This window comes from Pseudopodoces humilis, chromosome 13 (assembly GCF_049639895.1).
Source record: "Pseudopodoces humilis isolate 2021_Gansu_Grassland_sample_001 chromosome 13, ASM4963989v1, whole genome shotgun sequence".
In the NCBI taxonomy this organism is placed as follows: Eukaryota; Metazoa; Chordata; class Aves; order Passeriformes; family Paridae; genus Pseudopodoces; species Pseudopodoces humilis.
In genome coordinates this window covers 16,032,778-16,059,617 of record NC_142212.1, presented here as the reverse complement: position 1 = coordinate 16,059,617, position 26,840 = coordinate 16,032,778, and the positions used below count along the sequence as shown (strand labels likewise).

Genomic DNA, 26,840 nt, shown 5'->3' with positions numbered 1-26,840 from the left:
GGAACAACAAATGCCCTCAAAATTCTGCCGAAGGGAACAGGAAGCTCTGGATGCTGCATCGGTAGGATTCGTGTAGCTCTTAGGCGTCCTTGTACCACAGCAGGTTTGCTTTGCCTCTTCACTGCCACATTTCTCTCTCAAACAGGTTGGGAACTTCCAGACCATTGCAAAAAAGGAAAAAAAAAAATAAAAATACAGCAGCTGCAGCAAAGTGTGGTACTATTCAATTTCTTGAAGAGTGAGGCTTTTATTTCAAAATATCATATATTAATATATATATATTTCTATATATATATATACTTTAACTGGTATAAAGTAAATTGTAGATCCAAACTTATACTGTTGCTTGTACTTCATAATCTCAGAAACTTTACCAAAGGAACCACTTTCTTCATTTTTTATTTTCAGTTGTCAAAAAATCAGGGCCATTATTTTCACCGAATCCTTTCTCTCATACAGTAAAGCCACTGTTGTTTTCTGGTAAACAGTCAAAGTGCAAATAAGAAATCCATTTGGCTTGTAAATGCTGAGATGGTTTTAAACTTTCAATACTTTGTCCTCATAAATCAGCAGGGCTTTCACTGTCTCCATGCAGATGTGGGCACTCTGTTAAGTCCTTGGGTGGATCTGCAGTGAGAAAATGGGAAAGAGTTATGCATAATATGTTATTTTTAAAATACAGTCTTTTGGAAAAGAAAGACCCAGGCTCTGTGGGATGTAGCTGATTGATATAGCTCAGTTTAAATGCAATACTAGAAGGGTGTGTGTCTTTTAGCGCAGCAGGGGTGTAAAATATGCAAGAGACAGATCCTGAGCAAGATCCTACCTCTGCCTTGGGAGATACTGGATGTGCATTAACCACCTGGGCTGGTGGTGCTGGACATCACAGAATCACAGAATCTCTTGGTTTGCCAGAGACACCTTCCACTACCCCAGGTTGCTCCGAGCTCCTTCCAGCCTGGCCTTGGACACTTCCAGGGATGGAGCAGCCACAACTTCTCTGGGCACCCTGTGCCAGGGCCTCACCACCCTCACAGGGAAGAATTCCTTCCTAATATCCAATGTAAACCTGCTGTCTGTCAGTCAGAAGCCGTTTTCCCTTGTGCTGTGCCACAATGCCCTTGTAAAGAGTCTCCTCCCACCTTCCTTGTAGGAGCCCTTCAAGTAAGAAGGACATGCCAGGACAGCTTTGGGTCTGTGGCTGTGCTCACCCCAGCCTTCTACCCTCCCCTCCCCAGAGTGATTCCCGTGACTTCTGCTGGACAAGGCAGGCAGGAGCACCCACCTTTCAGGTTTGGAACCCCACCAGCTACTGACTGGCCATAGCAGCTACTCCATCTACTCACCAGATTCGTGTGAGATAACACACCCTGCAACAGAGCAAAACCCATCCCTCTTTGTGACTACCACCAAAATTGATCTGAGTGCTGCACTAATGCTGCAAGAGGAAACACCAGGAGCTCTTTTAGGATGCTGAAATAAGAACAACTGACTGACAGCAAAAAATAGTGCTCTCAAGGAAATGCTTTTGTTATACTTTTGTTTCTTCCCTGTACTGGTATAACCTGATGAATGCCACAAGGGGTTCAGGCCTTTGCCAGGCTCCTGGGTCAGCAATGAAACTCACATTGACTTGAATATGATCAGGCTTGGCCATTAAATCAGGGCTACAGATTATGATCTAAGCACGAGGTGATTAAAAGCAGCAGTAAATATTAGAGCAAGAGAGATTGACATGAGATCTGGCCGGTTCAAATTGAATGAAACCGAATCCCACCAGTTAAAACTCAAACAAATGGTCTAAACCAGATTAAACCAGTCAAAAGCAGTTCAAACCAGATTAAGCTGGTCAAAACAGGATAAATGTGATAAAATCAGTTTAAACCATTTCAAACCAAATCAAACCTAACTGAACAAGTTCAAACTGGCTCAAACTAGTCAGAACCAGTTCAGATGGGCCAGAACTGGTTCATACTGGTCCAGACTGGTTCAACTTGATCAAACCTGGCTGTAACACAAGGCCCAGGCTGAGGAACTGGAGAGGGGCTTTGAGCTGAGCTCCTCTGCCCATTCCTAGCTGATCAACACATTAATTTCCATGCTCCAGAATATCAGCAGCATCCAGCCTGAGATGCTGCTCCTCTATTTCAACACAGCTGTTGTGCTGAAAGTGGTGATGTGACCTCCAGCAGGTCCTACCACAGCTCCAAGGGCCCCACATTTTTAAGGAAAACATTAAAAGTTCTTAAATAAATTATTAAAAAAAAAAAAGTGACAAGGGATTAAAGAAACATTGAAACTGCTCCAAAAATTAAATGACAAAATTATTTCATTCCAGTGTTTGTGACCTGCGTGACCATCAATAGAAAACTAATCAATTTAAGGAAGCTGTAAGCTTTATAACTTTAGCTTTAAAAACCTAATTAGAGAGTTATGCTAAAGGGCAAAACACAGAAATAAATGCATGAAAAGGAAGGAATGAAGAATGTGCTGGCAAAGACTTCACTGAGTCTGTTGTCCACCTCCTTCTGACACTAATCAGTATTAATCACATCTGAGAGTCAACCATGAAGTTATGTACTACCCTAGAAAATGATTTATATTGTGTATATCCATATATCTATGTATTCATATATATATATATATATATATGTATGTATGTATGTATAAATGTACACATGCTTATATGTGATTTACTGTGGACCTGGGAGAATGTACTAATGGGTATCTTAATCCTGAGAGTCATAAATGTGAATGTTTTCCTTGTCAGGACAGCAGCTGCCTAATGTAAATGTATTTAGTGTAAGGAAAAGCTTTCATTAAAACAGTTTAAAGTTTACAGCCTATGGAGACTTTCTGTAGCTTTCTGCCTAATCACCACAGAGAGAGCTGGGATGTTGACTGATTTGTCTTGTTTCTTCTGCTTTCTTAACTTCCTTAACTACTCAAATTGGACACACATGGCCCAGTCTTGGAACCTGGATTGTGCTCAGGGCAGTTTACATTGTAATCTCATTCTCTGCTGCTGTCTGAAATGGCAAAACAAAGGAAAAAAGCCCCAAAATAACAACCTGTTTCAAGATCTGATTGCTTCCATATTTTTACATTTATGTTGCTAGACTTGACGTAGTGCTACAGATTAGAGCAAAGTTTCAGGGACTAAGAAGTAGAATTTTTCCTTAGAAAATGCAAGAGACAGTTGCTGAGTGCATCATGTCATGTTGCCTTTGTCAATTGGGTTCTGTAATGATATTTTAAAGCAACAAAGCAAAATTCTACTGGAAGCAGCACCATAAGGTACTCCCCTCACAAGCTAATTAAAATAACTCCTGTGGGTAAATGAAGAAATATTTTTTCAGTTATGAGCACTCATTCTGCAAGTATTTAATTCAAATGAAATACAATAATGCATACTGAATAGATTGGACCATACATCTGCATATTAATGAAGCTGCTAAATTTCTAGCAATCACTTCTATCACCTAAAACTAGTTTATATGATGAGAACTGGGGGAGTTAAGAGAAGGACAGCTTCACTGAAGAAAGAAAATGCAATTCCTCAATTATATAACCTGAAGACAGACTGCAGAAGGGCTGAATTATTGTATAAGATACTTCATGTTGCTTCTTAGCTCTTCTACATCACTTTCTTCTATTTTAACTCCCCACTTTCCTCACTGAAAAGGACATGTAGCGAGTTTGTGGTCTGGGAGTTTTTAATTTCACTGCAAGGCACATTCAGTAACAAACAGCCTTCCAGTGGTGCTGCAGTGGGAAGAGATCAGCTGTGGGCACACAGAGATTTGCAGCAGAAAGAAACTGAGTCAAGGAATCTCAGTTCCCTCCATCCTTCCTCCTTTTCTCTGGGAGCTGACAAAGAGATCACTTGGATCTTGTTTTTGGGGGCCACTTACTGCTTCCTACAAAGAAAACCTCCTAAGTCAGTAGGTCTCCTGATAATTTAATGTGTTGGCAGAAGGCTCTGCTCCAGAAATGAGGGTTGCAATACAAATCATTCATCCTGGAGTAGGTCCTATGGAGGGAAAGAAAAGGATTCAGGTGGCATGGAGATCAATTAGGGTAAATTCTCCTCCTTCAACAGAAGGCCTAGAAGATATAGAAAATGATTGGAGTTACGATTGAAGAGAAAGGAAGAAGTCAGGAAATCACAACACTGTGCTGCGTACTCCTGTGAATTAGCAGCTGGGCATGTATGTAGAATTTTTTATCAAACAAGGAAAAAAATCTTGAAAATTTGCTCTTTTTCATTTAGCAGGTTTCAAAAGCCATTTTCCAGTTCACAGAAAATGAAAATTTATATATTTATAAAAGCATTTGGAGTTGACAACCATGTAATTTTCTTGGAAAAAAAAATTCAATTATGGTATGAAAATGAGTTAATTAAAATTGTTGAATACAGGTAGAAGTGACAGTTTTAAGACAATGGTTGTGAAACAGTTTCACAACACAAAAGAAAAGCTAGAATCTACTTCTGAAAAACACTTTTATTCCCAAGGTATTCTCATAGTGGGAGTTTAGGCAGCTCATTCACACCCTCTCTTTGCAGCACTCTGCCTTTTCCTGGCATGGTGTGGTGAAAGCTGTCGTCACCTGTTGGCTTGTGCTACCTGAACCTGCAGCATCTCAAGAGTTTGTCACTAATGAGTTCGTGGGGCTGGAGCTGCTCTGAAGTGAGACCTGCAGTGGAAACAGAGAGCTGAGTCCTCTGCTACAAAGCATTTGTACAGCTGCTAATCCAGATGTGGCCTGGAACCACCAAGGAAAGGATGCAGGACCCAGAAGATCCCTCAAGCTAATATTCTCCATTCAGCCGCCAGGAAGGGACTCAGTGATGTGCATTAAGGGTATTTTGAGTAACAATGTCTGTAAGAAGGTGACCTGGCAATTCAGCAGCTCCAGCCTGCTGGTTGGAGCCTGGACCCAGCTGACCAGCCTGATCTGTGTGAATTTTCACCAAATTATGGCCAGAAGCACTGGGTGATCATGACAGTGGTCTTTAAGACTTTTACAGCAGGCATGATGATGGAAAAGACATAGGTGAGCAGTCATTAGTGATTCCCTTTCCTATTAAGATCTTCTGGGGGCAGACAGAAAGGAGACTTACTCTGGTGGTCTTGATTTTATTGCCAGTCGCACACATCCATCCAGAATTATCAGGCAATGTCTTACATTCCTCTCCTTCTAGGCAGGGCTCCATCTCACACCACCATTTCCCAATCACTATAGAAGCTAAAAGAGAAAAGACAATGTTCACAACTATGTTACAATGACCAAATCTAATTAAATAATATCTCAAGGGTCTAACACTGCAGTTAAAAGGCAGAGTGTCCCTTCAACCAGAGTTTAGTGATAAGGATTTCATATTTAATTACTTGTTTGGCATCCTTTATTGCTTAAGACAGTGCACTGCTTGCCACAGCCTCCTCACACAAGAGATCTTTTCTTTTCCCATGCTGTGGCTGCAGGGAATGCTGTGATGGCAGCAATTCTGCTGCAGACCAAAGGACCATCCAGCCCAACAGCCCCTGCCCCTGAGCGCCAATCTCATCTTCATGGACGTGTACAAGAACAAGTCTGAGGAGATTTTCCTCAGAATATTCTCCAGGTCTTCAGGACTTCTGGTTCAGCGTACTCCACATAAAACTATGTCTGCTTTGCTTTCAGGACCTACAGGTGGATTTTTTTTTATCACAAATCTGTCCAGAATTATTTGAACCCATGGAGACTTTTAGCTTTCCCAATACGCCATCACTAGAGCACCACAACTAGAAACAGAGGGTAAGGTGACAATGAACAGCAGCAGAAGCTGTTTGTTGAAACACAATTATGAATTTTATAGAAACCATATTATCTCTAAAAGTAACTTTTAATTTCCAAATATTTAACATTGTAAATAATGGCAGTGTTTGGACCCAGTTGTTTGAATTTAATTGGCACATGTGTTTACAACCTTGAATGTACCTTAATGAAGTTTCTTGCCTGGGAATTGGTATCTTATTGTATCCTTAACTGTATCTTAATGACATTTTTTGTCTGGGGATTTTGATAAACTTTAGCTAACCTTGCAACTGTGACGAGTTGGCTCATGAGTGGCTCTTTCTCTGGCAAGAATTAATTTCATGGTTGCACTCAGGAAGCCTGTCAAAGCTTTCTGCACAGTCACTCAAAGAGAGATGCTTAACCCATTTATATCATCCCTCATGGCTGCTTCAAGCCCACAAAATACCTTTGAAGCAGCTGCCTACCTAATACATATATATTAATATATATACACACCAGCTGACTGCCATTCAGCTCTGGAAAATGCCCTGTTGTGCATGCATTGATTTAAGGGCATTACAGAGCTTATAATTAAATTCTTGAATTTAAAATTGGATAGAATAGTTCAGTTTGAGGGGCCTTACAATGATCATAGAGTTCTCAGCGTTGTCTTTCCTGTTTTTTCCCACAGCTTGTATCTGATTTTTATCATAAAATGTATCATTTCTCTATAAATACAAGACACAAAAAGAGCCCTTTACACCTGTGCTGGCAAGGCAGTTTAATGATGCTATTCACACACCTTTTTCAGAAGGGAATCATTAATGCTGCTAACAGCAGAGAAAAAAGATCTCTCTTTGCAATGCATGAAAAGGCGTGAGGGCTGAATCCATGCTCTAATAATAGATTGTGCAGTGAGCAAACTGAAAAACCATATCCTGCTAAATACTGGCCTTCACAGCAATCATCAGAGCAGAGCATCCTCAGGATGCGTGAGAAGAATCCCGTGACACGGAATCAAAAGTGGTGATCATCATTATTTACTGGGAGCAGCGCTGCAGCATTAAATAACCGCGGAGAAGGATCCGACCGTGCCAGGTACTAAAACCCACAAACCTGAACGCCCTGGCCTGGGGAGCTGACAGTGTAAAACAGAGAGATGAGGTGAGTACAGACTGAGAGGCAGCGTGGAGGAGCAATGCTGCTCACAGAAATTCAAATGATCTCACTACTTCTTAATGCTGTTAAATACAGCCCAAATATTCAGATCTCGACCTTGAAAAATAATCAAATGCAAAGTCAGTGCTGAACCTTAATGGCAATTGACTCATATAGTGGTGTCTAATACACCACTTTAAGTATATATAATATGTTTTAGTATATACATATATATTTTTATTGATTTATGATTCCAGTGCAATCACACCCAAGTGTCCATCAGTGAGCATCCTCACCTGGGCTGAAGACCAGGCTCCTTCTATAATGGGAGAAACTAATGGGGGAAATTTGCAGATGAAAAGCTCCTCTTTGTCTCTAATATGTAAGTAGGCAAAAATCCTTTGTAAGTCTGAAGCACTACAAAGCTTACTGTGGTCTAGTCCTCAGGTGCATACCATGGCAGGGACATCCAAAACCCAAAGAAAATTACTTTCTTTGAATCTTGTGTTTATAGGTTTTCTCTTCTATTAAGAGCTTTTTAATCTTTAGGACCAGTTGTCTTTCTTGGGAACTGCTGATCCTTTGAGTTCTACTTGATTTCAAAGTTTTACACCTCCAGCTCTGTTCAAAGAGGGAGGAAAAGGCTTTAAAACGAATCACAGTTTGCAGCACCTGAGATTGGGCCCACCTGTGGGAGGAGGGGAGAAACCTTCCCCAGGGAAATGATGCAGCTTCTCTGTGTTTAGGTTCTGTCACTTTGAGATGAGCTGAAGCAGTTGGGTGGGAGAGGGAATTGCCCAAATTAAGATGTTCCCCTCAGTGTGGTTTTTATTCAAGACCTCCCAGATCCCGAGGAACCTGAGTCTCAGTGACCCAAACCACTCATCCTGGGTGAGAATTAGAGATTCCTGTTAATCACCAGGCAGCACAGGCTGTGAGTGCTCACATCATGCTGAATTAGACACCTGGAGCATTCTGGAGTGCGTCTCATCGTGCTTTTCTCACTGTCTGGGGAGTACACGAAGCACAAGAATTTCTTCATGCAAGGGTGAATGGACTGAGACAGATCCCTCTGCCATGGGGAAAGGAAAAGGACATGGAACAGAAGAGCTTTGACTACTCCTGCTTTGCTTGTGTTTGGTTTCAGTGCTTTATTTTTGTCTTTTTTTTCCCACCACCTTCTAGGTTAAATAAGGAATTGTTTATATCTGAACTATTTTCAAGAAAATGCCTCTTTTATAAGAATATTTAACTCCTAACGTATCACCAATGGAGCTGGGGAAAAAAAGTAACTTTCTTCAATAAACTCTCAAGGTTTCTTTTTCATCCCAATTGACACTTTCTAAAAATCTTTGTTTGCAAAGCCATAGAATAATTTTGATGAAAATATTTAACTTTTGATGTATTTATTCTGCATGGATTAACACACACAAAAAGCATTTGGTTGAAATGGCATTTGCAAATCATGGGCTCCAGACAAACTACAAATAAGAAATCTGAAGATCAGATAGAATACAGGGAAAAAAGTAATAGAATAGCTTATATTTTCTCATGTTTACACAATTCTATTGCATTTTAAAATACATTTGTTCCCAAACATAGTGTCCAAAGCCTTAGGGGACTGCAGGGAGCTGCCAGTTTAGCTTGGATTCAGTGGGATTCAGCCTTCAAAGTTCATGAGACCCTTTGGAGGCTGCACAAAGGTAGTGACCATGTTTTGATTTGCTCTTGTGCATCATCTGGAGCACAAAGTTGTGATATATGAGGACAGCTGGCTGGGGAAAAGCTTTCCCCTTGAATTTCAGTGTCAAAGTATTCTATTAAGGGGCAGTAGAAATGCACTGAACACCATATATCTACACCTAAAAGATCAAATCAGCACACAAACACTAATTGTTCAATCATCTTCTTCTTGAGTACAACAAAGTTTGGGAAAAATACACAATCCATTTGATTAAAGCTTCCTGTTGAAACTCCTGAATTTATTATGTTTCACATTTCTCAGTCTTCAAGTTCTTGCATTAAACTGAAGGTACTCAGTTCCTGAAAGGCATTTTACAGGTGATTAACAGGACATGGACAGAGGAAATGTGCACACACAGCCCAGACACTCACAGAAAATTGCTTCTGTCATTTTTGCTACTCCTGCCTGTAGAGAAAATGCAAATTTTTTGGTTTTGTTTTGCAGATAAAATTCTCCTTAACTTTTCTGCATTTGCATTTAGGAAACTGCTTTAACAATATGACAGTCTATATGGCAATAAGTATAAAGACATTATATTTAACAATGTAACAATGAGACCATCCTCACAAAGTAATAGATAACTTTAATTCATGTTTATGGAAACTTGAAATATGAAAACAGAGCAAAGTATCATCATGCATTTTTCAGCAGTTTAGAAGGAACAAGCTATGTATTAAAATGTTCCAAGATGCTTCTGCAGTTGCCATTATAAAGCCACAGCAGCTCTCTTTTTGCCTGTGATAAAGTGCACACATTTTGTTTATATAGAAATAGAATACAAAGGAATGGAGATATTAGATTGTGGTTCCTCCTGATCATAGGTATTGTGTTACTGCAAGGAATAAGAAGCTCATTTTCAAAACCAGTATGACACTCATGGCAGGAAGGGAAAGTTTTCCCTGTAAGTACAGAGCATTCTGTTTTAATCGTGTTTCTACCAGCCAAGATTGATATAAATAAAATTTAAATAGAGAACACATTTCACAGATGTCAGAAGTGAAAAAGACTTTGTCAGCTTAATGAAAAGATATCAATTTTCTCCTCTTTATTCAATATATTGTGAGTCATTTTCTAAATGGATTAGATTAAAGGAAAGTTCAAACTCCCTATGAGAGATTCTTGTGCTGATGGAGATTTTGGCAATAGCAACAGCACAGAGGTGGGTAAAATCTTTCAAGCAGTTTGTAATATTTTTTTTATTTTTTTTTAAAAAAAGGATATAAACTAGAATGGGAAAAACTGTAACCCTGTGTTCACCTATACAACAAAATCTCAGAGAATTGAATGAGACATGCAGTTTCTCTTAGTTTATTGGGATGTCATGGGGAGCAGAATGAATTACAGGGGTGGGAACACACTTTCTGAGAGGATGAGAAAACTGGACTGAAAGGAAGTGTCATTTGAAGGGTTATGTATTTCATAATCAGACAGAGATAGCAGGCACTCTGGGAGCTGTAGAGGAGCAATCTGATGAGTTAAAGAATACAAATCCAAAACAAAAGATTTCAGGTTGAATATTGCTATCTGGGAGAAATGCAGGATGTTTCCTACAGGGAGTCCAAACTATCAAACTCTGCTTTAATTCAATCTTACTCAATTTTAGAAGTATCAGTCTAATGCTCCTGCAGTGCAATGCTTCACAGATTTTGATAACAGACCTCTCATAGCTCTGGGAAATGGACATTTCTCCCATTAAAAATACAAGCACAGTGCAGTCTGGCAAGCAGTGTCTCATACATCTAATTGCCTCAAATTCAGTCTTGCTGAGTTAATTTAATATTTTTTAATTGTAGTAAACATTAAAAAGACATCAGCAAACTAAACTTTTTTTTTTTTTTAACAGTCTGATCTTTGTGATATTCTCCAGTGTTTTCCTTTTTTAAATGTTTTATTAATTCACTGACCACATTGAAAGAATTGAAGATTTAATTTTTTTTTTCCATTCAGAATTCCTGATTCTCCATTACAAAATATTCAGCAGCTAGAGTAAGGTATTTTTAAGACTGTATTACATGTCTGAACAACACTGTGGGCTGCACCATTAAATATGAAAAGGCAGATTAGATGCAAAGAATCCGTGTACAATTTCCTTTTAAGATCCACATAAACCAGCAAAAAAGGGTGCTAATTCGACAGCATGGGAAGACTCACTAGTGAAAAACCCACTTATATTGCCATTTCCTAGCAGCCAACATACTGTTAGGCAAATTAGGAAAAATGACATAAACACATTTTGTGCTTCCCTCCTGACAATGTGACCAATAGAGGTGGTGGTGGCCTGGGAAGCAGAAATTCCCAATGCTTGTTTAATCCCAGCTCTGCTTCTCACTTTCTCTGTTACTACAGGTAAATCCTCACCTTGGTGTACCAGTTTGCCATTTGCAATTTTATTTACTTAGAGGATGAGTTATTCTTGCTGTGTTTCCTTGTATGTTGCTCTCTGTCTCTTCTGCCCTGCTGAACTTTAACACTGACTTGCAGGAAGTTGGGACTGACGTTTTTTTTTCTCCAGTTGTACCAGCCTGAAGAATGGGTTTCTCAGGCACTATGAAAATAAATTATAACATTAAAATTATGTGAAGTGCTGCCAGAAGGCCCTTAAGCACACTCCTGCCTTTGAGCTAGATGGAGATGGTCCATTAAAGAGCAGATTTCCCACAAAAAAAAAAAAAAGCTTAGATTTTGCCAAGGAATTTCTGTCCCTCAATGCAGACTGGGAGACATCAACTGCTGCAGCTTTGTAATTTTTCCATGTCCCTTTCTTTGCACCTCTGGAAACAACTGCTGCTTAGGGATGTGGCTGAAGTAGGAGCAGGATTCCTCATGGGCAGCACCTTCACGGTGAGTGAATGTCACTGGCAGCGACAGAACCCAGGTGTGTGAGCACCTGTAAGGTGTGCCCAGATGTTCAGAGCTAAAGCACAAGGATTTGTTAGCTCTACTGGTTTTTGGCACACAGGTAAAGCACCCAGAGCTCAAGGAGAGCTGCAGAATTTGCACAGCCATTTTCTGGGTCGGGAAGCTCGCAGCAGCAATGACCAGGAAAAGAAATTAAAATGTTTCTTAGCCCCTCACAGTTCAACTTGTGAGATCTTTTCAAAGTCTGGGTTTTTAGGAAATACGAAAATGAAGCCAGCAAGAAGCTGTCAGGCTGGGAGGCCTCTTGTGGCACTCCTTCAGGAGATGCCAGTGGCTCCCAATTGTGCTGGCAGCTGGCTCTCAACCCTGTTCTCATTTGATAATCCTGCACTCAAAAAGCGTGGCAGTTTTTTTAAAGCTGTAATTATTCCACATTGCACTGAACTCAGACATGACTAAAGCCAGACACTTTTTCTCTGAAAGTCATGGATCACAGCTGATATTCTAACAGAGCCCTCAGCACATTATCTATCAGGAAACTCCATTTCTGCAAAGGAAAGGCAGAGCAAGCCTCAACAAAACAGATTTTTGCAGATATCTGTGGCAGAGAGAAAGGACATGAAATGATAAAATAAATCATGTATGATAAACTTGTCTCCCCAAAAGTGCACAGTGTATTCCATGACCTTCCAGAGTGCTAGAACACAGTCTTGTATTTTTTCTTGGAATTTCCTGAACTCTTGCACAGCAACATATATCCAAGGCAAGCATCAAGCTGCCAACTTTATTTATAGTTTTATGTGTGTGGGTTTATTGGTGGCTGACATAACCTCTCTGCAAAGAGAGTGGGGCATTTGAGAGCAACCTGCTGGCACTAATGAGGGCTAATGAGGCTGATGAGGACATGAAATCCAACATTCAGGGAGCTGATGTGAATGCAGGTGACTGAGGATGCCCTCCCAGCCTGTCTGGGCTTCTTTTGCAGGTTAGGGAGAACCATTGCTGCTATTTATTACTGAAGTTTGGAACTGAAACCACCCTTCCCTGCAGAACAAGGCTGAGAGCAGGCTGCTAAAATATTTGTGCAATGAAGCAACGTGATTTACAGCCTCTTTGAATGGCTTCAGATAACCTAGTGAGAGCTTAATCTTATTGTTATATATTTAATGAAATGCAACATATTTATACATATTTGGAAAGACAATAGGAAACTACTTATAAATATTCACAGGAATGTTTCAGACCAGAGTTGAGGACTGGTGTGCCATCAAAGAATTATATCTCCATGCCATAATAATTCAATAATAAAGTAAATTAATGAGTTAAAATGCAGAGGGAGATGTGTCAGGCTTTGAGATGAAGAGATGAAGATTAGGGGTTTGTGGGTGGCCTTGTAATGTTACTCCTCCAGTGGCTGCTGGGACCCTAAATCATATATATATATGTATGTATGTGTGTGTGTGTATATATATATATAAACCAACTATCTGTGTTTAGCGTGTGATCCAACAGTTACTGGAGAAACAGGGAAAAAAACCCCAAAACCTCAGTTTTTGCAAACTTCAGACCAAATCTGGTGTCTGTAAAAGCTGCCATTTGCTCAAACATGAGCTCCTGTGCTGCTGGTGTTGGGTTTGGGGATGTGGAAGGGAAAAGCTGTGAAATGGGCTCGGAAGGGTCAAAGTCTATCGTGAAATTTTGACTGAATGAGGTGCCAGAATCACAGCCTAGCAGAAAAGCACTATGAAAGAACACTGAAAATGAATAAATTATATAACTGTAATGCATTTATAAGGCATAACAAAGCATGCATAATATATTGGAGGGTTATCAGTTATGAAATTAAAATCTGGTGTACCACTTGGGTAAAAATTGTGTAGTGTTTCCCTCATTACCAGAAAAACTCTTGTTAACAGAGAACATTCCTGCAAATAAATATACATAGAAAATTCTTGCATTGAATCTACAGAAATTAATGATATAATGTGGTTATGTGTCATTAGTCAATGAAAAACACCTTTTTTTTTTTATTTATTTGTGTATGATTTTCCAGTGAAAAATGGTTTTTGCTTTGGCTTTCTTTTTGAAGTGCAAGCTATTATACTTTCCCTCTCTTCCTCTGTGAAAAATACTAAGTTCCCTGTCCTTTACAGACCTGTGGCTGGAACTCCAAACTGAGAAAATATTGAAATATGTGGCTGAGATTCCAAGTGTCTCTGCAAGAGTGGGGGCTATCAGACGGGTGCCTGCCGCTGGAGAAAGCAAGAGAGGGCAGGAAAGGTGGCAAAAGAACTGAAAACATGAAAGAACCTGAGCAGTAAAAGGGTGAAAGAGAGCAGGTTTAAATTAGATATTGAGAAGAAATTCTTCCCTGTGAGGGTGGTGAGGCCCTGGCACAGGGTGCCCAGAGAAGCTGTGGCTGTTCCATCCCTGGAAGTGTCCAAGGCTAGGTTGGACAGGACTTGGAGAAGCCTGGGAGAGTGGGAGGTGTCCCTGCCCATGGCAGAAGGGTAACTGGATGGGCTTTAAGGTCACTTCCAACCCAAACCATTCTGGGATTCAATGATTCTATATTTCTCTTAAAATCTGGATGTTAAGGAGTTTTTGGGAAAGGAGACTGCTAAGAGGTGTGAAATACATGAAGCCATCTCCCCTTAAAAAGGATGGAAAAAGGATAATAATCAGACCTGGAAGATTCCTGCAGCAAAATCCCAGGGAAGGGTGGGAGCAGCCCTTTGCTGCTGTCTGTACCCACCAGATAATTTCAGTCCAGCTACAGAAACTTGTTCATTCAGACCTCCACCAACCCAAACCCACCCTGCACGGGGTCAGGGGCACTGTGCTCTCATTGCAGGGACGATTCCATGTGAAAGGAAAATGAAGGGAGGTTTTATTGTTCTAATTATGGCACTCTGAACTTGCAGGTGGTGCTTGCTGCTTTCTGCACAGTGGTACCGAAAGGCAGAGCCTGCACATTTCTTGAGGAGCTGGTTTAGTTAACTCACAATTATCTCTGCTGGGAAAAGACAATTAGGTCCAAATTCTCTTCCATGAACTGGGAACTGCTGTGGCATAAATAACACACCTTTAGAGCACTCATATCTCCACAGTCCAGGAGAGCACATTTTAAAATCTGTGTGGAAGAAGCTGTTTTCAAAGGTCAAGTTAAATACGCCAACTGGCACTACAGGAGGTAATTACTGATTTATTAAAAGTGTTGTATTCATTCAGCTATCTTTGTTCTGTGATGTAAGACATGTCTAATTTTGTTTCAAAGATTAAAGGAACATTTGTTTTTTGTAAACAAATCCCTAGCTGCTATTACAAATTACATCATGCATAATCTTGACATGATAGATTGGGAGATATTTTAGTGCAACAATGCCAGTGCAATTGGAACAAGAACTGCGAGACTGAACAAAAATTGATGAATTGAGCACACCATATTTTGTATTTCATATCATAGCTTAATTACTGCTTCAATATGCATGGAATAAGAGAAGTAACTCAATTATAAAAGCTTATCAGCAAGACTTACAAACAGTGAAATTCATGTGTGGATATTAAACTGACCTTAACTGACAAGCTTTCTTTTGAAATTATGTTTTCCTTCAGTGCTCATAATGCTTATTTACTCTGAGACCTTTTACAGAGCTGAGAAGTCTTTTAATGGGCACTTGAAATTTCATGGCCACGCTGCTATTGGCACAGCTCATGTCTTTTTGCCTCTGATCAATTTAACTCCGAGCTGTACCATTTTAAAAGATCAAAATTCTACGATTCACAGTGATGTTTTTCCTCCTTTTTTTTTCTGCCTTGGAAGAGGCCCTGGATTTCATTTCTTCTAGGTAACTCTTTGCTAGTAATAATTTATACAATGACCTTACCCTGTTGTCCTTGGAGTGAATAATCCTGAATTTATACAAAGATCATTATTTCCATTGTAATGCATAAGATGCGCTCTTGAAAAAATAAGAAGGTGGAAGGAGCTGAGAGCCTCAGACTCCAGGTACTCCAGGAATCTCGTGGCCACTCTGCTCAGGTGATTCTCAGCTCTGTTCTCATCACTACAAAAGGGACTTTGTTTTCCACAAACATCTGTCCTTGTTCTACTTGATCTCATTACTGCTCATACAAAATGAATGTACGTGGAGCCTGAGCGTGCCCAGCACAAGCTCCTTACAATTATGAGCATGAATTAGTGGAAAAGGTTTTGCAGAATGAGTTCAGCTCTGCCAGTTGCAAAATGTATGCAAACAGGAGCTCTGCAAAGACAAATAGATAAACAAAGACACTGGGAATTGCTCTAGTTACCAAAAAATCAAACAGAAAGCTTTAGATGGAATTTTGTTATTTTATATTTTTTTTTATTTTTACAATACTCCCTTCCTCTATCATTTTAAAGCACTTTAGAACAGAAAAAGGTTGAAATAAGTGGATTTTCTTTCTAAATATTAATCTTCAAACATAAGTGCTAAAATAGGAAAAATAATTGCCTAGTGAGCCCCCTAATTCCAGGCATTATGTTGCAGTCCTTAGACTTCATATTTCTGATTTTCTGCTTTAATAGTGATCACCAAAAGAAGAGAAGGTGGATGAACAAGAGAAGCAGGTCGATGGAAAAGCGCTGGGAAAGCTGTAAAGAGTGGCTGTGCACAGCTGATCTGAGCTGTCATTGCTCAGAGAGCTGAGCCCATCTCTACAAGTGCTCTGCTTTCATCCCATCACCTCGGGTCACACTGAGGCTTCACAGCATCCATCCTGCATGACCACAAACTGACTTCACCAAATTGTCACGGGATCCATGCGCCCACCTCACGAGGCTCCTTGAACACAGGACAATTAAGAAAGAAGCACAGGGTGAAGGGGATCCTCTCCTGACATCTTTTTCTATTTAATCAATTTAATTATCCATTACCCAAACTCTGCAGAACCACTTCTGTCCTGACTGGTACCTGCCATTTATAATGTGCAATGTCCTTGACAGCCATGTGCACAGAGAATGGGACCCAAAAGGTGGGAATGTCCACAAAGGGACTCTTACCCACTAACACTGCAAAACTGAGGGCTCCAATAGGAAGCTTTCTTCCATCCAGAAGAGAATTTCCAGAGAAGTTTATCCAGAGAAGTTTTTGCTATTCTACTGCTGCCATTTTTTATATATTTCTGGTTTTTTTCCATTTAATTTCATATAAGAAATCCCCTTGCACTGCTCAGGCTGATCTGCCATGGACTCTCAGGGTTGATATTCTTTCCAGCGCCACTTACAGTATCTGACTTCTCATTCGATCAATCGACCTGTGTGAGTGATTTCTCTTCATTTGCTTCAGGCCTCTCCTCAGCACCAATCCTTTCCCTTTTGCCAGTAATTCAGTCCCCACTCTTGTGATCCCAAAGCTGAGGCTGGAAACTGGTGGCTCCCCCATAAGACACGGAGCTCAGCCAAAGGAATGGTCCCACTCTCGATTGTGTCACACTTAGCACAAACTCTCTAAGATACAAATGTTCTTAACTCACTTTGACCTTTAGGTGCTGATTTTTATGTTTTTTGCTGTTACTTAGACAAATTTCTCCTGTCCCAGACCTTGTGATGACAGGCAGCTGAAAAGGCTTTCTCACAGAAGGTAATAATCAGAGTTCTTTAATTTAGCTTTCAACGAAGGTGGGATATAATAATTTATTATGAGCGCCTTTTGCATGGGCTTCCTCAAATATTTATAAATTCATTTAAATAATTAATACAGGAGTTTTAATAAACTGTTTATATTCACAAAAAGAATGTAATTTGCAGAAAGGACAGTTCAGGTGCTAGGAAACATGGGTAGACCACATGAATTAAAAATAATGGCTTGCATCAAAAGTTTATATGACCTTTTTGCAAATTGTTTAAGGTTGTGTTCCTGGGGTGAAAAAATGCTTCTATTGATCTGGATAAGCTGTGCACTACACAGGCTATTTCAGGGAGGGAAAAAGAACAACTTTCTATTAACTTGGGGATTGTCAAGATCAAAGTTATCCAAAGAAATAAAATATATTAAATATGTCAGCATAAGTCTCCTTTTCTCCCCTTTTATAATTTTTTTTTTGAGAAGTTGTTGCTACACACTATTTTCAGGAAAGAGAAATAAGTTTTTTATCCATTGGAACATGTTTGCATTTATCACTACAGCAGGCCATTATTTAATCAAGCATAAGCTATCTAAAACCAGCCCATGATCATCCTAATAAGGATAATAACAATAAAATCCTATTAACAAAAGCAATTAATTCACAGGAATGCAGCCAGTTAGAGCTTTCCCAGCCTTCCTGGCCATCACTGATTTCCTCTCTCCACCTCTGGAGCTGAGTTGAGCACACAGCTCTTGTAGGATGTCAGATTCCAGTCCCTGAGTGTTGAAGGGGAGAAACTCTCTCTCCATCTGTTTTCTCCCTAGATCCTGTTCCATTGGGATGTGGGTGTTTATCTGGTGCTGAGCTGAAGAGTCCCTGAGCTGAGCAGGTATCCTGGCATGGCAGGGCTGTAAGGCTGCAGGGAAAAACTTCCCTCTGCCTTCTCCTCCTGAGAAATCAGCCTGGACCTGACACTTGACTTCTGCCCCAAGACCTTACAGCACCACCAAAATAGAAAAAAGGGATTATTACATTCCATCCTTTAGCTGATAGGTAATTGATATTGCTGGCCCAAGGCAGGTCTCTCAATATGTGTGTGGGAAAGGCTGTCTTTCATCCTGGTATAATTTATCCTCTTCAAGGTCACCTCTAAACTTTGCATGAAGCACCTGAGCACAAGTAGCTGGACTCAGCTCTTTGTGAAGCAGCTCCATGAGAGGAGAACTCCTCCTGTGCTGGCTCTCCATCATTCCAGCTGCCATCCCTCTGAGATAGCAACTCCTTCCACTGCTCCAGGCAGCATCAACTCAAAGTCATATGAACACAAACTTTTCACACAGAAATAGGAGGAGGACTTTTCCCCCCTCACCTCATTTATGTAAGCACTAAAACCCCCCCACACCATCACATTTATAAAGGCAATCACAGCTATTTCAAATACCAAACAAACCCAAGCTTATCTTGTAACTTCTTCTGCTATCTTAAAACTCAGGGGTGCTATGTTCTGCAAACACCTCCTCTTTGCATAAAGCACCAGCAATCTCCAGCTCCAACCCCAGGGAGAGCACTGGCAACTAAACCAAGGCAGATAGCAGGGAAGGAGAGCAAAGTATGCAAATTTCACTGGGCACACTATAATTACTAATTCATAGCAGAACTGATCACAGTATTTCACGCTTATCCCATGTAATTCAGTCACAGCAGTATTCATTTTACTATTAATTTTAATAGAATAATTACCTTTATAAAGAAGAAAGAAACTACTGTTAGAGGGTCAGATCCTCAGGTGGGGAAGATATGGTGATTTATGCTAGCTTGATGAATTTTATAATCTTCCTTTTCCCTTCCTTTGAAAGGAATTCAGTAATTGACTAGTTGCCAGACTTACTGAGATAATCTATGCTAAATGAAGCAAAATAAGAAGAAATGGGGAAGCAAAGAGGTACAAACACTTAATGGTAAAATTTACATATCTGCATTTGAATGTTTATGCCTGCCTGGCAGACACACACACACAGACACACACGTGCCTAAACAGCCAGTTCATTCCCAAAGCTGTCTGGCAGCAGAAACAGTTCCCATAGTGACACACACTGCTGAATTCATAATGCTCTGTGTCCAGATTCTGCTCTGCAAAATGGCAAAGAGGTTGGGATTCCAAGAACATCCTGTTTCAATATTAGCAGACAGAAGGGTTTAGAGTATGAGCTGTATTAATGACCTACAAAATAAGGAGCTGGCAGCTATATTATTATCTCAAAAAACCCAGAGAGATATGCCAATCACTTAAAATTTTTGCTCTTGGTCACCAGAAAGTTTTGATAGGAATACTTCATAACCTGCAGCTGCCACAGCTCATGTATTTTTGAGAATAAGTTTAGACCTCACCCCTCTGCCACTCTCTGCCCTCACAGCAATTCTATCTTTTCTCCTGTTTTTCCTGACATTTTTGTTTCCTTGTCCTTTTTCTTCCTTCTCCTGGCTCATAGGAGCAGATCTGCCTTTTGTCTGGAATGGTGTGTCAGAGAGGAGGCAGAAGTACTTAGAACTTGCCACCAGGAGCTGCTGGGCAGCTTCTTCATCTGCCTCTGGCCATTAAACATCTTCAGCTGCTGTAATTTACACACTTCAAGGTGCTGCATTATATTATAATGGATTGCTTTGTGAATTACTACTGAGATTAATTGAATTTATGGCTCCATCCTGGAGTATGTGCCCTCTTGTTGTGATTAAGATAAAGCATTGCTTGAAACAGAAGTTAAAATGCATGTCAATTTTGGCAGTCACCAGTGCTGTCATTGAAGGTTTTTACCTCCAAAAAAATAAGAAAGGATTTCAAGATAATTGTTTCTCTCTGCTAGGGTTTTAAATTAGAGTATTTTATTTCAGGGTTCTGTTAAAATGGAAACTACTGCAGCATTGTATGCAAAGAGAAACCAGTCTCAGAGGGGGGAAAAAAGAAGAACCAAATATAGATTAAAAAGCTGCCTCTCCAAAGGTTTTGAAATATGAGAAGCCTGGCTCTGCATGTAAGATTAATGACAGCTATGTGTGTGATGAATAGTTCAGCTCAAATCAGGGGAAAGTTTTACCCTAAGTATCTGCTGCTCCAAATGTTGGAGCCCTGATATCACCCAGCCCTGCAGCAGGAGCACTCCCTGTCCTGATTGTCCTGCTCTGCACAGACAAGTGAACAACAGAGAGAAATAATACCTATGCTTATAATCAACCCACATCACTTCATGACAAAAACATAATTTCTCTCCCTGGATATCTCTTTTTCATTATTTTTACACGTGGTAATATATCAGCTTTGTTGGCTCTTTATTAAGAAATGCAGATACGGCACCGGTGGCAGAGGCTTTGCTCACATCGTGGCTCATGAATGGAGCCATTCTTGTACTTTAAATTGTAACTATTTTTCTAAAGAATGGACAAAATGAATATTCAGTTACTATGCATTCAGGGCCTCAATTTGTGGCTGGGGAGCATTCAAGGCTGCATTCTGTGTTAGGAGCTCATGGGGAAACCTTCCAGCTCTTCCCTTCTCACAGGGAGCAGCAGCCCTGGCCAGGGATATGCAGAAGGGCTTCTGCAAGGAATAGTCTTTAGTGGCTGATGTGCTTCAAGATTTTGTATTGTCATATAAATGAATAATTCAAACACTATCAGATTTTTTTTCTATTAAAAAGCAGTGAGAAATAGTCAAATTAGGACAGCTTTTGACCTCCAAAGGTTTCTGCAGTAATGGGGAGGCTCATGCTGCAGCCAAGTTGGTGTCTCATCACACCAGAGCAGTTTCCTGTGCCTTTTCAACACTTCTACTGCAAGGATCTCAAAGCAATTTTCAGGCCCTACCTTGACATTGTAAAATCCAGCCAGGAAGAGAAAGCATATTCTTGTCTTTGGATCACTGTGGATTGTACAAGCTGCTCTGCAGAACATGGGGAAAAATGGCAAAAATATCCCTGATCCTTCAGTGAAAATATTGGATTGTATTTGTGTTCTCTGCCAGAGTGAGAAGCAGAGGCACTCCTTTCCATTTTCTGTGGGCAGTGGAATAGGAAGGAGCTCATGAGTTCCTTAAGAATGGCTGCAAGATTTTATCTCTCTAAATAAGAATAATATTAAAAAAAAAAATCTGACCCCAGAGAAATCTCTTACTGTACACATGTACATTTCTTATTGCTGTTTGGGAGGAAATTTTTCAAAAGCTAACAAGTTATGTTAGTTTTTACACTCACTGTATTTGGTCTTAATTTCAAATAGAATAAATATGAGAAAATTAATTGTATAGACAGTGCTTTTTTGTTTTAAATTGTAAGTTTTAATTTAGAAAACCACTGAGGACAAGTAGTTTAGGTGCCCAAACATAAAATTTAGGTAACTCACTGGAAGCCCTCAGTCTTTGAAAGTGAGTTCTAGAATAGCATTTTGTACTAAGGGGACAGAGGGAAGAGCAGGCTGTGTCTGCAGCTTCAGCAGTGCAGCAGAGGTGTGTTTGTGTTCTTCAGCAGCCTGCAGCACCCACCAAAACATCACTCAGCGTGATGCCAAATGGCTCCCCTGAGATGTAGACCTGAAAAAACTCCACAGCATGGGAAAGAAAACCATCTAGACAAAGTTGTGAAGTGGATTACACACCAATATATATCTATATCTAGGTATCTAATTCTGTGTTTTCTTTTTTTCCAGGGCCCTGAAAGAGATGGGCAGCAGGGACACACCTTTGCAGCATCTTCCCCCCATGCAGAGATGCTGGGAGATATCACAATGAAGCCAAATCCCAGCAGCATTTCAGCAAGAGCCTGCTAAACTCTGGTGAAGCAAAAGGGAGTCAGATCAGCACAAAGACAATAGAAATGTCTATTTAATATCCCTAAAGGGTTGCCTGGGACTGGTCTCTCAGCAGAGCACACTGCATTACATTTGTGCTCTGCAAGGGGACAGTAACAAATGGAACTATCAGAAAGGGCCATGGACACCTCCTCTGTCATTTTGAAGAAAACTGGATTTGTAAGGAGTCAGCCACACAGTATGCAAAGGAGGGTCTAAATGTACTGAGGTAAGATTGAAGGGTTGACATTTAAATTGCAAGGCTGACATTTTTATGCGTTTTTGCATGCATGCTCTCATGGCTATGTGGGTAGATGGAGGGTAGGAATGAGGAGGTGATGCCATCACCTCCTGCTGATGGCTTGCAAAGGCGAAAAGAGAAATTGTTATGGCAGTGCAGAACATATCTTTATAAAATGCACTTGCTTGTCATACAGGACAAAGATGTAGAAATCTCCTTGTTTGGCTGAAACTCTTGGGAAATATGTGCAAATCCATGGCAAGGTTTCACACATATTTCCAGTGATGCCATATAAAGTCCTTTCCACTGTCAGCCTGTTACACAGTTTTCCTGCAGCCATCATTTGTTAGTTCTGCTGGCCATGAAACTAATGGCAAAGCTTCTTCCAGAAACTGAAGCTTCCCTTCAGCTCCCCTTCAGCAGAGTCCAAAGGTCTTACACCTGCCAGTGCCAATCTTTGAGAAATTCCAAAGTGCCACCAAAACACTCTTTAGATTGAATGACCAAACAGAGCTGAAAACAGTTTATGCATAGAGACAGTGCACCCAGTTTGAACAGTTATGCAAAGAAAATAATATTGCCTGAAACTCCCAAAACTACTTCACAAAACCTCTGAAGAGCTGTATCTTTTTGGCAGGCTACTTTTTTCTTTCTTTTGGATTTTCAGGCTTTGCTGTTGTTGTGTGGAGGTTTTGGATCACAACTAGAGTTACTGCCTGGTATAATTTCTTAGTACTGCAAACAGCATGTACAAAAAATCCCACTTTCCAAAGTGTCTTGTCTGACTATTTCTCAGGAAAGCAAGAGGTGAGCAGTGGATAACTTTCTGAGGATAAAAATGGTGCAAATACACTTCTGGATTTAGGGATCAGAAGAAAACCTCACAACTTCAATCCTGATCCTTTTACAAACACAACAGAGAACAGACAGAGCAGCAACAATTGCAGTGCCCAGCCTAACCATGATGTGAATTGTATAATACCACAGGCAAACTTCTGCCAAGGCTAAGCTATAAAACCTCCAGCACTCCTAGAAAAACAAAAACTCACTGCCTTGATTCAACTAGAAGGTGATGACTGCAAATATGCATTACAAATGTGCATGACAAATAAGGGCAGAATTGAACTTAAAATCCACCAGCATTTCATAACCCAGGACATCTTCCCAATGAGAAATGCAATCTGTTAGCTCGCTAATTTTGATCCTGTCTTTTTCCATCTTCTTTGTTTTAGTGGTGAGTAGATTTGATTGGGAATTAGTTTGCTCCATTTAATCCTAATTCATGTGTGTCTCTGAGACTTCCTACCTTGTCTGCCTGTCCTGCTGTGGGTACCTAAAATGCAATAATCTATGGTTCACAAAGTTTGTATGATGACAAGTCAGAGAAGGAGCTTCAACTGCACCAAACTATCCTTGTGATCAACCTTAACATAAATGTTGTCTTATTATGCACCTCTCTTCTCCAGCAGGGCAGAGTTGTTCCTGCAGAGATTTCCATGGCTTCCTCTTGAGATTTTCCAGCCTACCACGTGTGTTAGCTTTCATCTGTACCAGTAGATCATGGAAGAAGAAACCCAGATAATGTGTTAGTCTGGAAGCAATGCATGAGGGATATCACAGACAGATTAATCTGGCGCCTCAAAGACAGCATAATTCATTTGGATGAAAAGGGGATTCTCCTCTGTGAGACAGAGAAAAATCTCCTTTTATCTTTTTCTTGGCACAAGAGTGAAACACGAGGAGAAGCTCTTCATGGGAAATGGGAATGCCATTCTAGCTGCTGACACCCTCCTGGCCAGGGACACTCAATTAGCCCCATGTCCAATTTCCTGTTTTGCCCATCTCCAAGGGCACCTGGACTTTGTGGTTCAGTCCCCTAAACACACAAGAGGCAACCATCACCTCTTCTGTCTCCTCCTAGTATAAAGGCCAGTGAAACAGCCAAAACAGGGGAATTTCAGCATCTCTGGGGAGCTGGGACTGTGAACCTTCCACAATTCCTGCTGGTCTGTAACATGGACAAACAAGTCATCCCTCTGCAAAGGGAAGTCCAGTCCAACAATGGTCACAGGACATCCCTGCAGGTGGCACAGCTTCAGCACTGTCAAACTCTGCCCTCCAGCCTTCCCCTGGAAAATATATTATTGTGAGCACAGGTAATTTCTTGTAACTGTCAAGAGGCTTTATTTTTGCCTTCTCTACTGTGATGAATTCCCTGTTAACCAGAATAATGTGACAAGGAGTAATTGTCAAAGAGTTAAATTCATACCCAGCTCTTTTGATGATTTGGCAGTTTTTGAATTTGCACAGGCAGCAAGCAATGTTTTTTTTAATATATAGGACTTGAATAAAAACAAATGTGCTCCCAGTAAAATACCCATTATATATATTTTATAATGGTAAGAGTTGTGGACAGATGTAGGTCAAGATACCAGAGCAAGGATCAGTCATTGTCACTCTGTTTTGAGGTGGGTAACTTGCCACTCCCTGAACATACTTGGTTTTCAGAGCAAGTATAGATCAACTCTCTTAGAAAATGAGACTTCTGTGAAGCTCTGTTCATTTGGTGCATCATTATGCTCCACTTCATAAAACCTCAAGTAGACTCTTCTCAACTCTAACTGCTATTTCTGCTGTGAAGATGAGCAAAAGGGGCTATACTCATTTCTCATCAGGAACCTGAATCAACACTCCTGGAAAACTCCCATTAGCTTGAATATGAATTGCCTCATGCCAATATAAAGTTATAAATATGGAGCAGCACCACTGGCACAGAACTGACACAGCTGTAAAATACTGAGGTATTATTACCTTGGCCTGTTTTATTCTGCATGCTGCTTCAGTAATAGGGTTTCTGAGGCCCACCAGAATTTGCAGTAATTCCCTAATTTGCATCAGATGTCCATCCTCCATTCAATGGCTGTTTAATGTCCCTGTAATTCCACAGGGCAGTGACACTGGGCTTTGGCTTGGGGCCACCTGAAACATGGTGTTCCCTCTGCAGCATTTTATTAGCAAAAGACCAGGTAATGGAAAGAGTGCTCAAAGAGGTGTAAAAATAATAACAGCACTGAGATATTGATTTATAAGGGGCTGGGTTTAGATTACAGCAGGATAAGCAATACTGAAATTCAAAGCAAGTTAAAAAAGGTATCTAAAATATTACTGTAGAGGGAAATGTGAGACAGAGGGAGTAACAAACTGAGGATGGAGAGGAGAACAAAATGTGACATCAGCACAGGGAGTCCAGCAAGGAAGTGCAACACTCCAGCTTGACACCAGCCTTTGGCAAAGGCAATTGTTTTCTTTGGTGTTTTTCAGGCAGGAAAATAAAAAGAATGAGCAACCTGCCCAAAAAAGCTGAGAAAAGAACCAAGAAGAAAAGCCAAGGCTGTGGTTTCATTTCCACTGGCTGTAGCACAGCATTTCCCTGGAAAAGGAAATTGAGAACCCTCCCCTGGAAGCACTCAGGGTGTGCACGGCTGGAGATGGGAAGAGAGACCAGAGAGATCCTCCAGGGAAAGAGAGATCAAAGGGGAAGCTAAGCAAACACAGATTGTGCCACTAAATCACCTTTCTTTCTTGGAGGGATGAAGATTAATCAAGACAGAACTCAAAGTCAGTCTTTGATAAAATGTTTAAGTGGCCACACTCAAACTACAAATTATTTGCATCAACTAGAAGATGAAACATTAGTTTTCCATTATGCTGCAGGAAACAGCAGCTTGCTAAATAACTCTTTTAACTTTCCTCTGGCACCTATTGATTATATCCAATAGAAATTAAGAGTAGAAGGCAATTAAGTTCAAAATTTAATGGTGTTCTGCTGCTGTTAATTTACTGCCTGACCTGATCAATACATTACACTGGATAACAATCTATTCCAGTGAGGCTTGGTTTCTCCAATGTCCCTTCCACTAAAATTACAGTAATGACAAACAACTAAATTTTCAGCAAATAATACTCAACCCCCCCCAAAAAAGCATAAAAAATAATTAAAAATTGGATTATTCACTGTAGTGGTGAGAACAACAGCTTAAAACTAAATTGACTTTTATTGCACAGAGCTTGGACTTTGTCAAAATATTAGATAAACTACAACCTCAGCCAGCAGAACCCTCTGGAAATTGAAATCTCAAGCAAGTTTTAAACATCTCACATACACAGCAGTACAAAAAACACCCCCTTAATCTAGAAAGCAAAATTGAAGTGGGAAATTAAAGATCAATGGTAGTGAAAGCAACAATATTGTGCTGTTGTTGTTCTTTTTCCTACATAATAGTTTAGGTCTCCAGGTGAATACACACAGCACAGACTTTATGTATAACCAGCTCCATCAAAATCTACAACCACAGAGTTAATTTGCATTGGGTTGCAGGTTTTTTTGGTCCTTCCTCCAAAATCTTGTAAGCACTTTCTAAATAACTAAACTGTTTCCTAAAGGAAACAAGGACATGGTGACATTTCTCACCTCCTTCTATTCCCAGAGGTGGCACGTGCTGGGTCCCTCAGTGCCACACAACCTTGGGTGGTCCTGGAAACCACAGAGATGTTCCTGCAATCCTGTCCTGCAGACTGAATCCCTGGGGGGGGCAATCCAGGAGGCCAGCA

At 40.4% G+C, this 26,840-nt stretch overlaps 1 protein-coding gene across 2 annotated transcripts in view; it reads right to left on the bottom strand.

The window, feature by feature from the left end:
- Positions 1-351: 351 nt before the first annotated feature.
- Positions 352-26,840, bottom strand: part of TAFA1 (TAFA chemokine like family member 1) — a 215,010-nt gene continuing 188,521 nt past the window's right edge. For both annotated transcript variants that reach the window (XM_088061865.1, XM_005522006.3), the window contains 2 exons: positions 5,126-5,250; positions 352-627 (listed from right to left, as the gene is read on the bottom strand). In XM_088061865.1, coding sequence (XP_087917991.1) covers positions 610-627; positions 5,126-5,250 — 143 coding nt within the window. In that variant the 3' untranslated portion in view covers positions 352-609. The remainder of the gene's footprint in view (positions 628-5,125; positions 5,251-26,840) is intronic.